Source organism: Dendropsophus ebraccatus, chromosome 12 (assembly GCF_027789765.1).
Source record: "Dendropsophus ebraccatus isolate aDenEbr1 chromosome 12, aDenEbr1.pat, whole genome shotgun sequence".
Lineage (NCBI taxonomy): Eukaryota > Metazoa > Chordata > Amphibia > Anura > Hylidae > Dendropsophus > Dendropsophus ebraccatus.
Window position 1 is genome coordinate 69065360 of NC_091465.1, and position 13239 is coordinate 69078598.

The 13239-nt window shown below is 44.5% G+C and overlaps 1 protein-coding gene across 1 annotated transcript in view; it reads left to right on the plus strand.

The window, feature by feature from the left end:
• Positions 1-12906: 12906 nt before the first annotated feature.
• The window catches only part of LOC138769011 (transient receptor potential cation channel subfamily M member 4-like), a 52389-nt gene continuing 52056 nt past the window's right edge, over positions 12907-13239 (plus strand). The window contains exon 1 of the mRNA XM_069947163.1: positions 12907-13021. Coding sequence (XP_069803264.1) covers positions 12995-13021 — 27 coding nt within the window. The 5' untranslated portion in view covers positions 12907-12994. The remainder of the gene's footprint in view (positions 13022-13239) is intronic.

Genomic DNA, 13239 nt, shown 5'->3' on the forward strand with positions numbered 1-13239 from the left:
GCAGTAGTCTGTTATGACAAGTAGCATGCAGCTTCTGTCACCCACTTTTTTCTGACAGTTTTATAAGACTTTATTGCAAATTAGTCCCTGTTATTGCTATATGGACATAATGTTATTTACTGACTTCAAGTCCTGGGGGGAGTCTACAGTACAATCAACAATCCCCCTTCTATCTCTCTCCTTGACCTTATACTTCCTATAGACTTTAATGGGCAGCATGTAACCTAATCCCTCACTGAGCTGTCTGTAAACACAAGACAGAACAGAGCTCTTTTTATAAAGTGAAGTGGGGCTTTTTAAGGGTGAAGTAGCCTGATAAGAGGAGAAAGAAACATTTAATTTAATTTTTTTTATCATGAAAAAAGGCACCATGAGGGAGCCCCTCCACCCTAACCCGATTACCCACTCCAACCCTAAATTTACCTGTCCTTAGCTAAATGTGGACCCCCCTTTCAAGTCCAGGCCCACCCCTGCCCCATAACGTAGACCATCCCAGTGCCCTTCCCAGCCCAGGCCCGCCCCAGCCCCCTAACGCGGACTTTCCGGGTGCCCTTCTTAGCTCAGGCCCGCCCCAGCCCCCTAACCATACCCTCACGAGCCCTTACTAGCCCAGGCCCGTCATAGACCCCTAACCTGGACCCTCCCGGCGTCCTTCCAAGCCTGGGCCCACCGCAGCCCCCAAACATGGAACCTCCAGCCGCCCTTCCCAGCACAGGCTCGTCCCAGGCCCCTAACGTGGACCCTCCTGGCTTAGTCTTGGACATGACACTCACAGATCTCCATGGCCGCCATGACTAATGTCTTCTGTGTCCTGTACAGATCAGTCTTATAAACGTCACCTAGTTACATGGCCACCTAACATGACCAGTCTCCCCCCATGATCAGTGTCCCCTCCTCTGTCCTGTGTGCAGTGTGTACCAGTAATACTTACCAGTAGATGTTCTGGGATGTACCGGGGAGCTGTGCCACAAGCCACCACAAGACTTGTTTACAGCTCCATGGTGATGGTGGCAATGGGTCACCAGCCTCACCAGACAATTTAAATCATAACAATTACTTTTTTTTTATAAAGTAGCTTTATTAACAACCAGTTATTTTTAACACACATACAATGTACTGTGCAGCAGCTCCAGCTAAGAAGCCGCACACAATAAATGATTACACATCCCATACATAGCACAACAGTATAACACAGGGATCTCTACACTATACATCATACCGCGTGTTATATAGTTACCAAGATATTTTTTCCAAGGACACTTCAGCTTCAGGGGTGTAATTTATTGTGGGTGTGGCTTGTGTGGGTGCAGCTTCTCATTGTGAGGGGTCCCCCCTCTTTTCCATAACCAGCCAGGTAAAACCAATCAGCAGCAGCCTAGTAACATCAGGGTAAGGAGGTCCATGTATCTTGGCCCTGTGTATATTTCCCAGTGATATGCTAGCACAGTGTGTAATAGATTTGCTGGGTCCATGGTGTTTTTTCACAATGCAGCATGCTGTAGGTGTATGATATATTATGGGTGTTTATTTACTATGTATAAGCCTATGGACTGATGAGCTGTCCACAGTATAGTCCCATCAGTCTCTGATTGGTAGGGTGGGCCATAGACTGTATACATATTTTCCAGGACTCCCTAGGGCTGCATCAACTTCGTCAGCCACTGGTAATCAAGTGATCACACTCCAGCTGCTCCAGACTCATTTCTAGTCGCTGCCTCTACACAGGGAAATTTCCCACCTATCAAGCAGGCGCTTGATAGGAAACAATAGCATGGAATGGCCTGGGTTACCTTGTAACAAATCCAATGAACGCACAAATAGACTAAGGGCCATATTAAACAACTGATTATCTGACAGATTTTTTTCAAGCCAAAGCCAGGAATGGATTTGAGAAGAGGGAAAATCTCAGTCTTTCCTTTATTATGTGTTGTCTGTTCATAGTCCATTCCTAACTTTGGCTCAAAAAACCTGTCAGATAATCTATTGGTCTAATAGGGCCCTTACAGTTTACGGCTATGTTCACACTAAGTAAAAAAAAAAAAAAAAAAAAAAGAAAAGGCGGCCGCCTTGAAGTCAATGGAATGATGGTCACCCAAAGCACACAGTGTATTAAATGACAAAATGGACAGAAAAAAAAATGTCATGGGAACATAGCCTATAACTGGGTAGGGCTGGATACTCGTTCTAGTTTAATATGAATCGCACATTGTATAAGGGCTTTTACATCATGGCTTATATCACTGTTGTGCTATAATCATCTACTGCACATTCTTCAGGCCTCAATAAACCGCATGGACTCCAGTTACTATAAACTTAGAGAACAAACATCAGCCTTACAAGGCAGCTCCATAATAACCCATTTATTTGTATTGCTTATTTGTTCTTTCAATAAGGACTCTGGATATCCTGGGTCCATTATGATGTAGACTTTGGTTATCTCAACTCTTTATACTGATCTTACTTTCCAGAAGGGAGTAACCTACCATGCTGGATTACAGAATGTGTTCACAGGCTTGTCCCACCATGAGAGCAGCCTTTTCAATGCTCACTGTCCAGTAGTAAACTTCAGGGGAGCGTGGTGACACAGCACGTTCCTTGCTACAAGATCAGAGAGAGATAACAGGCTATATTGCCAGTTTGTTGCATGTTAAAGGGGTATTCCAGAGAAATAAAATACTTTATTTTTACATTAAAGAGTCACTGTCGTTTCATTTATTATTTTTTTTTTTTTTGCAGAAATCAATAGTCCAGGCGATTTTAAGAAACTTTGTAATTAGGTTTATTAAGCAAATATGCCATTATCTGCATTCAAAAAGACTTTACCCAGTCCCCCCCCCCTCCTCCTCTCTCTCATCCACTGCTCATTATCAGGAAATCTCAACTCATATACATCAGTTGAGCCCTGACTGTTTTATGGAGAGGGGAGGGGGAAGGTTAGTCACCAGCAAAGAACAAAGGATTACACAGAGGGAGCTGTGTGAAAGCCAATATTCAGAAGTCAGAGAGGTCGGTGCTGACATCAGAGGAGATAGCTTGGTGATGTAGCTGTAAATTAACTCTTTGTTGTCCTGTTTTGGTGCCTCAGCTCCCTCAACTCCTGTCCTCTCCATAGACAAACATGAATACAGGGGGGAGAGCTTCATACTGCTTTTTCATGATAATAATGCATTTTTCAGCTAATAAACCCAATTACAAAGTTTCTTAAAATCACCTGTACTCTTGATTTCTTTCTGATGCCAGTTGATTTGTAAGAAAAAGTTCTGCGCTGAACAACCCCTTTAATGTGTGTGTGGGGGGGGGGGGAGTCAGGGCTTTCGGATTTTTAGTGACTGACCCTTCTGTTGTTGGAGAGAAAATCTGAACAGAGATTTTATGTGCATGTATAATTCTTTTTTCATTTGGGGAGGTTTCGTGTTTACACTGTTCGCCCTAGGGTAAAATTGACTTGTTGTACATGTTCCTCAAGTTGTTACGATTACTTTGATATGTAACTTGTGTAACTTTTATTTTATTTGATGGCTTTTAGAAAATTAAAACCTTTTTTAAAAAATAAATGCTCCTTAAAAGCGCTCTATTCCCATGCTTATAGCGCTTTTATCCTTTGGTCTATGAGGTGAGGTGTCATTTTTTGCGCCATGATCTGTACTTTTTATCGGTACCTTGTTTGCATATATGCAACTTTTTGTTCACTTTTTATTATAATTTTTATTGATTTGATGCAACCGAAAATGCACAATTTTGCACTTTTTTTGCGCTTACGCTGTTTACCGTGCCAGATTAGGAATTAAATTAATTAATAGTTCCGGCAATTACGCACACGGCGATATCATATTTTTTTTATGTATTTATTTTTTTTATAAAATGGGGAAAGGGGGGTGATTCAGACTTTTATTAGGGAAGGATTTTTTATTATTAAAAAAAAACACATTTTTTTTTTACACACTTACTAGAAGTCCCTAGACTTCGCAGTGAGAAACCCGCTGCGGATCTGCCCAGTGTGTTTGTACCCTAAATGAGAGTAAGTGCTAAACTCCAGGGTGGTGCCACCAAAGAGAAAATGATGAATGACACTGTTCTCTACTAAATTAGTGGATTGTCTATGTATAACCCTGCTTACATATTCATTGTGGAGTCTTTTAATGAGATTTTTAACCACAATCCACTTATTGATGCAATATGATTCATAGGCTATAATTCTGCTAATTGCAATACATTATCTGTACCTTTCTATTGCACATACCGCCTCATGTAAACAATGTGATTTACAGCTGGCATGATATTGCATGCAGGGAAAACAGGAGGTGCCTGATATTGACTAATATTGGCGGATCCCATGTATGATTGGTGCTAGGTCATACCTCCCTGATTCTTAGCTGAAACATCAGGACGCACACATAACACACGCAGGAAGACGCACCACTACTCCCTATGTGTACACAGTATTGATCTCAGCTGTGTTACACTATAACCGGAGATGTACAAAGCCTTGCTTGTTCGCCATTTTCTGTGGCCCAGTTTTCAGCAGGTAGGAGAACTGATTTCTTATAACCTAGTAGTGATGAAGTTGCTTTTTATAAACCTTGAACAGATAGGCAGAGGTAGCAAAGCATGGGTACAGATGGAGCAGGACCTGATTTCTTAGATGTAGTAAAGCTGGATTTTCAATATGTAGCAGAACTGAGGTTGCTGGATGGTTTAGCTTGTAAGATATTTGGCTGTAGACCAGGGACGTAGCTAGGATTCACGGGGCCCAGGTGTAACAGGCCACAGTATACCTCCATACCCGGGGTTAAAATGGCCTAGACTAGATTATAACCCAGGTATATTTTGGCCTAGGCTAGATTATACCCCGGGGTATTTTTTGGCCTAGGCTAGATTATACCCCAGGGTATATTTTGGCCTAGGCCAATTCATAACCCCTCAGGCCATTTTATACCCCCCATGAAATCAGTAGCATTGGGTGATATACACAATTATTACTTATTTTTCAACATTTTATTGGGGATCTAAACACAAAGGGGGAGATTTATCAAACATGGTGTAAAGTGAAACTGGTTCAGTTGCCCCTAGCAACCAATCAGATTCCACCTTTCATTTTCCAAAGAATCTGTGAGGAATGAAAGGTGGAATCTGATTGGTTCCTAGGGGCAACTGAGCCAGTTTCACTTTACACCATGTTTGATAAATCTCCCCCAAAGGGGACATTTATCATTGTGTTTGCACAATTTTTTTTATTTTTTTCTAATAAGGAGATTTTGTGCACTTCATAAATATTTGTGCAAGACTTATCAAGGGTTTTGCTCTATTTACATCAGTTTCCAGTTTCCCTAGCATATTTTTTTAGCCACACTGTGTTTTTGCAGTCCGTTTTTTGTTTTTCCATCCGTTTTTTGCAAAATGGATGAAGAAAGGAAGTGTTTGTGTGCCTCCATTCTGATCAGTTTTTCCATTAACTTTCATAATAAAAAAACGGATAAAAAAAAGATAAAAATGCATCCGTTTTTTTAGTGTACACTAAAAAAAGATGCGTTTTGATCTGGTTTTCAATCCATTTTTTTGTTTGCAAGAAAAGACGAGGATGAAAAAAACGGACTGCAAAAAACACAGTATTAACCTAGCCTTTGGCATAAATTGTGCAAGATGTATCAAGGCGTTTGCGTCTAATAATGATTTTTGCACAACAACCGTAAAATTGTGCGCAGCCCATAAAAACCTCCTCCTGCTCAAAAAAATTGTGCAGATGATGCACTGATGGGACAGCGCCAGGTTTATAGTATGGCCTAGGCTATAATACCCCCTGGGTAGGAAAATATATGCCCTGGGGTATACTGTGGTCTGGGCCATGGGTGAGAAAACTAGTGAAGTAATAACATTATGGCCCGGAGAGATATAGCATGGCCTAGGCTGTTTTACTCCCCCAGGTATATCCCCCGGGGAATACTGTGGCCTGGTTCGACAATAGATGGATATATTCTGGCCTGGAAGGATATAGTCTGACCTAGGCTATGTTACACCCCGGGGTATAGTTTGGCCTAGGCTATTTTACACACTGGGTATAGTTTGGCCTAGGCTATTTTATACCCCGGGGTATACTCTGGCCTAGGCTATTTTATACCCTGGGATATACTATGGCCTAGGACAAACTATACCTGGGTATAATCTGGGCACGGGTAAATTTGGCCTGCTACACCAGCATAGTCCCATGATGAGGGACTTGCAGTGTTATGAGTGTGCGAGTCGCTCCTCAAAGGCGCCATTGCAGGGTGGGGGGAGGAGGAGGTGGATTGTGGCAGCAGAAGCGCTCTGAGACACTGTCTCTGTCAAGGAGCGGTTTATTGCAGGTGGATGATGCAAGGTGCAGCGCAGGCCCTGCAGAGACACAGGGAGTAGGTGTAGGATCGCAACTGCGGGTTCCGCTGTTTCAATCTGAGTGGGGGCAGGTGGGGGATTTACTGATTTGCTTTTGGTAAGCTGTCAGTTACCGTGGAGGCAGGCTATGTCTTTTGCAGAGGGGAGCCTGGGCCCCCCTGCTGCACGGACCCCATAGCGGTTGCGTGGCCTGCCTCCATGGTAGCTATGCCACTGCTGTGGACTATGGCCTTGAGAAAAGACCAGGCGATAGAAAAACAATATTTTCCTCTGTTCCAATATCATCTTTTGAAGAAAATCGTGGAGACCCCCTCATATTTGATGGTTGTCGAGTACTGAGGAAATGAAGGGGTTTGGTTAAGGCGTTTCTAATGTGTGTAACCAGCTTTAGGGTCCTATTAGACAAAGCGATTTTTAACGATAAACAATTGCAAACAAAAGGTACCTGAAATTGTTTCCCAGAACGATGTTAGTTATGATCATTACTATGATCGTTTACTCCTTCTGATTCCAGCAAATAACAAACAATGTGGAATTACACTGAACGATGAAAAGAATGTGAAATAAGGGTCCATTTACACAGAAAGATGATCTGACAGATTATCTGCCAAAGATTTGAAGCCAGGAACAGACTACAAACAGAGTTCAGGTCTTGAAGAAAAGCCTGAGATTTCTCCTCTTTTCAAATTCATTCCTGGCTTTGGCTCCAAATCTTTGGCAGATAATCTGTCAGATAATCTTTCTGTGTAAATGGACCCTTACAGCCAACAACTAGCAAACAATTAAAGGGGTAGTGCGGCGCTAAGAAATTATTCACAAAATAACACACATTACAAAGTTATACAACTATATATATATATATATATATATATATATATATATATATATATATATGGCCATGGCTGGTGTTTAATTCCATCACAATTTAGAGATCCCTGTGACAGGCAGGATAAATATGTTGATTTTCATTCAATATACAGAAGGACATTTCCTTTCAAGGTCAAAACCATTCAGTTCTTTCTGTAAAGAATGTAAATAATTTCTGCACCAAACAGACGTAACAGAAGCATTCTGAAGAAAAAGACACAAAGAAGCTCTCATGGTGCCTACGGCAGGAGTTTCACAATATCGGACGTTCTGCAGGATAGCTGTGGGATGGACGACCATTGCCCCTTGCTGCCCCCTCTTTCCCACCAATGCCTAATATTCCTGTGTATAATATATATTCTCTTCTCAAAATTGATCAGATCAGATCCTGGCCAGTTAACCCCCCAGATGCCATAGTCACTTGCACTGTCCCCACCCCATGGCTTGATCACTTGGGTGCCTAGTTGTTAACATAGAAGCCATGTAACTACTAAAGGACCTCAGACCTGCTTTTTTTTTAGTACTTCTACATTATGTTTCCTCATTGTAGAAACACATCAAATGTTTTGGTGGTTGGGGTCTGGTCCTTCTAATCTCGAGAACAAGGCAGGAGAAATGCACGCTTAGAGCAGTGTCTTCCAGCCTACTTGGCCGAGACAGAGCACCAATGTCTATGGGACCATCCTGAGCATGCACAGAGAGCAGGGAGAGAAGCGCTTAGCTGCATGCTTCTCTTCCTGCTTGTTCTAGGAATCATTTAGGGATTGAACACAACATGCTAAACTTTTTTTTAAAGTGACAGGTGCACTTTAAGGCTGGGTTCACACTACGTATATTTCAGTCAGAATTGTGGTCCTCATATTGCAACCAAAACCAGGAGTGGATTAAAAACACAGAAAGGATCTGTCCACACAATGTTGAAATTGAGTGGATGGCCGCCATATAACAGTAAATAACGGCCATTATTTCAATATAACAGCCGTTGTTTTAAAATAGCAGCAAATATTTGCTATTAAATGACGGTTATCCACTCAATTTCACCATTGTGTGAACAGATCCTTTCTGTGTTTTTAATCCACTCCTGGTTTTGGTTGCAATATGAGGACCACAATACTGATTGAAATATACGTAGTGTGAACCCAGCCTAAAGATGGTGAAAGAACGGTTTGTGTGATATATATTGTTTTATATGCATTTAGTTTTCATTTGTAAATACCCCAGTAATAACCCTGGTACTGAAACTGAGATTAGCAACAGTGAATCACCACCTCGCCTATCAACTATGGGACATTTAATGCCCTATACATCCTGTGACATCTAATGCCCTATACACATGGCACAAACAGCGGCCCTTCTGTGACATGGCTGTGTCATAGAACAGCCGCTGTCTGAGATGTTTACCCAACCAATACTTCATCAACTAAAAGGAGAAGTCAGGTGAAAATTTTTATTAAAGTATTGTATTGCCCCCCCAAAAGTTATACAAATAAGCAATATACTTATTACGGGAAATGCTTATAAAGTGCTTTTTTTCCCTGCACTTACTACTGCATCAAGGCTTCACTTCCTGGATAAAATGGTGATGTCACTTCCTGGATAAAATGGTGATATCACTTCCTGGATAACATGGTGATGTCACTTCCTGGATAAAGTGGTGATGTCACGACCCGACTCCTAGAGCTGTGCGGGCTGTGGCTGCTGGAGAGGGTGATGGCAGAGGGATGCTCAGTGTCCCTCCAGTGCCCTGTGTCCCTCAGTGTCCTACTGCCATCATCCTCCCTAGCAGCCACAGCTGCACAGCTTTGGGAGTCGGGTTGTGACTAGAGATGAGCGAACCTTGAGCATGCTCGAGTCCATCCAAACCTGAACGTTCGGCATGTGATAAGCGGTGGCTGCTGAAGTTGGATAAAGCTCAAAGGTTGTCTGGAAAACATGGATAGAGCCAATAACTATATCCATGTTTTCCACATAGCCTTAGGGCTTTATCCAACTTCAGCAGCCACTGCTAATCACATGCCGAACGTTCAGGTTCGGATGGACTCGAGCATGCTCCAGGTTCGCTCATCTCTAGTCACGACCCGACTCCCAGATCTGTGCAGCTGTGGCTGCTGGAGAGGATGATGGCAGAGGGATGCTCAATGTCCCTCCAGTGCCCTGTGTCCCTCAGTGTCCCTCTGCCATCATCCTCTCCAGCAGCCACAAACCGCACAGCTCATGGATTCGGGTAGTGACATCACCATTTTATCCAGGAAGTGACATCACCATTTTATCCAGGAAGTGACATCACTATTTTATCCAGGAAGTGACATCACCAAGTTATCCAGGAAGTGAAGCCTTGATGCAGTAGTAAGTGCAGGGAAAAACGCACTTTATAAGCATTTCCCATAATAAATGTATATTGGTGAATTGTATAACTTTTGGGGGGCAATACAATACTTTGATAAAAATTTTTGCTTTTAATTTGAATGCGGGCACATTCGGATGTGCCCCCACTCCAATTAGCCATAGCACACAATGTAAAGTACATCCGGGAGCCGACCTTTACATTGTCTGTACAGTCTATTTTGTGCAGCCTCTGTTCACTGAATAGTGGCCGCACAAATCAGTTTTTGATGCGGCCGCATGGAACCCTGGCTGTCGGGTGTACTGTGTGTATACATAATGAAAAATATACTGTGTGAACGAGGCCTTATAATGTAGTACTCAAAATCAACATATACAGCTCCTCAAAGCAAATGTATCACCGGTACATTGCTTTTTTGTTTTTTACATGAATGGATTGGCTCTGGGGATGCTGATGCCGCAGCACTTTTTCGGTTCCCGCACTTGGCGCCTCCAGTGCTTCATGCCCAGCTGATGCTTCATGCCCGTTTGTCCCCACAGTACTGTTTACCCAGTCTCTGGATGTACACATGAATATTCTCATCTCTGACGGCAAGCAGAGATGTTGGTATGTACCTGCAATTGTTACTGCACAGGGGCGTTCCCCAATGTAATCCTGGCATGCAGAATTACCATCCACGCCCGTAGGTTAATCCCCTGGTCTTGTACAGGTGTGCTTCAATAGGCACAACTCCGTTAGGGGCTTATCTCCCTTGTATAGGGATCATCAGCCTCTGTTGTTAATTTCCAGGTTAGTAGCTGTAGTTCCACTGCTCATACAGGAATCAATGGTGATCCAACAAGACAAGGATATCTGAGAGTGATCCAAGAGTGATTCTATTTGAAATTCTCAAGTCTTCCAGTTCTTATCAGCTGCTGTATGTTCTGCAGGAAGTGGTGTATTCTTTCCAGTCTGGCACTGTGCTCTCTGCTGCCACCTCTGTCCATGTCAGGAACTGTCCAGAGTAGGAGTAAATCCCATAGAAAACCTCTCCTGCTCTGGACAGTTCCTGACACGGACAGAGGTGGCAGCAAAGAGCACTGAGCCAGACTAGAATTGACCATGCATGCAACTTTTACAGCTGCCTAGGGCTCTTGTTGTCTTTAACAGGGTTATCCATTCTCTATGGGGCAGCCGAACATTTCTGAATGCTGAATGAATAGACCAGTGCTTCCCAACCTTTTCCACCTCGGGGCACCCCTTGGGGAAAAAAATTACCTCGGGGCACCCTGACTCACAGGTGACGTCTTCTTTGATCTGGGGCGTCACTTTCCCTTTTCCTCTCCATCCGGCCCAGACCACCATGATGATTCCTTCCAGATATGTTTCATCTCTTCAGAACCTGCAAGACAAACAATTTAGGCTCCGCACATTTCTAGCAACTTCCTTCCCCTTCTCCCTCCTGTCGGCTCCCAAAGTAACTGCGCTGTTTGGTGTTATGTGCAGTAAAGCGAGTAGGAATGTGGGATGCCCCCTGTATGTAGGATCCCCTGCTGTGCCCCCTGTACGTAGGATCCCCCCCTGCTGTGCCCATGAACTAATAATGCCCTTTGCTGTGTACCACCATACAATAATGATGCCCCCAAATGTGCCCCCATGCAATATTGATGCCCCTAAATGTGCCCCATTCAATAATAATGTCCCCAAATGTGCCCCCATGCAATAATAATGCCCCCAAATGTGCCTCCATTCAATAATGATGCCCCCAGATGTGCCCCCATGCAATAATAATGCCCCCAGATGTGCTCCCATGAAATAATAATGCCCCCTGCTCTGCCCCTAACAAAACAAAACATTCTCCTTCCTCTTCGGGCTCTATCTTCCGAGCCGTGGGGATGGGACCTCCGACAGGCGTGATGACGTCACGTCATGACATCTGCTGGAGAGGTCACGTCCTGGCGTCCCATAGGCTGCAGGCATGAAGTGCTGGTGGCCTATGGGATTGAATGTAGGAGCAGGACGCTGACAGGTCTTGCTCCTACATTCTGCTCAAATGAATGTTCCGCCCGCTCACAGTGCGGGCGTAACATCAAAGTGATTTTGCATCCCTAGAAGCTGCGCGGTGTAGCTTCTAGGGATGCTTAAAGAGACATTTTCCACCAAGATCCCGCGGCACCCCTGGCGGGTTCTCCCGGCACCCTGGTTGGGAAACTCTGGAATAGAGAATGGAGCACTGCCTGCCAGTCGGGATCCTATAGATGACATCTTGAATTAGGGATCTGCTAGATCGGTCCTCTCCCCACTCCTGGTCTTTTCTCCTGTGCTCCACAGCTTCCCACTCCCAGCGTCTGCAGCGTCTGAGGTCGTGGCGGTCCTGGCCTGTGCTTTGCTGAGCGGCCTGTCAGCTGACAGGCCGCTCAGAGGCTGCAGCCGCCTGTACCGGGAAGCTGCGAAGCACAGAAGAAATGACCAGGAGTGGGGAGAGGTGAGGTATCAGTTGTTTGGGTAATCGTCAGTCGTAGGCCGCGCATCGCTATTACATGTAGAGAGATGAGCGAATTTGCCGAAGTTCGGATTCGTATGAGCCTGAACCATCGGCTTCTGATTCCCGCTGTCTGCAGCCTCCGTAAACAGGGTGGATACAGCCTTACGGACCGCCTGGAAAACTGGGAGACAGCCTATGGCTATGTCTGTATCCCAGTTTTCCAGGCGGTCCGTAAGGCTGTATCCACCCTGTTTACGGAGGCTGCAGACAGCGGGAATCAGAAGCCGATAGTTCAGGTTCATACGAACCCGAACTTCGGCAAATTCGCTCATCTCTAGTAGCGATGCATGGTAGGCGCCCAACCATTTTAGGTCCGAACCTAAACCAACGATCAGCTGATTATCGTTTCATCGTCCGATCGTTGTCTCTATTACACGGAGCGATATTAGGCCGTGTAATAGGGCCCTTACAGATGGCTTTAGTTTAGGGTTTTGAGGAGGGTGGGTTGGAGGTGACAGAGTCCATGAATGAGGTGGTCTATAGCCAGCATCCCACTGTTACTGGATTACCACTTTGGCTCTTGCACAAGGATCTTCTATTGTCCGTCAGAGGATTCTCATGCTGTTCACACTACAGATATCTTATATAAATAATGAATATACTATCTATTCAGAGAGGGTGGATGAAGAGAGGTGGGTGAATGTACGTCCATCAATAAGCCGAGCAATCCTGATGGACAGGTTCTCTTCAGGTGTGCATTGTACAGGAAGGCGAATAGGGTGGAGAGGGAGGATTGTGTCTGTAGGTGTGGCATACAGTGTAAGGGAACACCATCCTCACACAGTTTAGAAGTTAAACTTCCTTAGCTGCCAGCACTAACAGCAGCAAGGAAACCACCCAGAAAAGCAGGCTGATCCCCGGCTGTACGTGCCCCACTGGCATCTGGGGAGATGACCACTACCATCAATAAAGATCAGGTGAGTGTACAGGAGGAAGACAGCCCCCCCCACCACCCCGGCCGCTGCTGTAGACACTTGTAGCGTGTGCTATGTGCTTGTCTGTTGTTATGCCTGCAGTTCAGGTGTGGACTTGTAGTCATGTAGTGTATGCTGCTCACCCTTCCATCTGTTTCAGGGTAGGAGACGGAATTCTAGTCCCAGGCATGTAGACCAGCCCTGGGCGACTTGATATATCT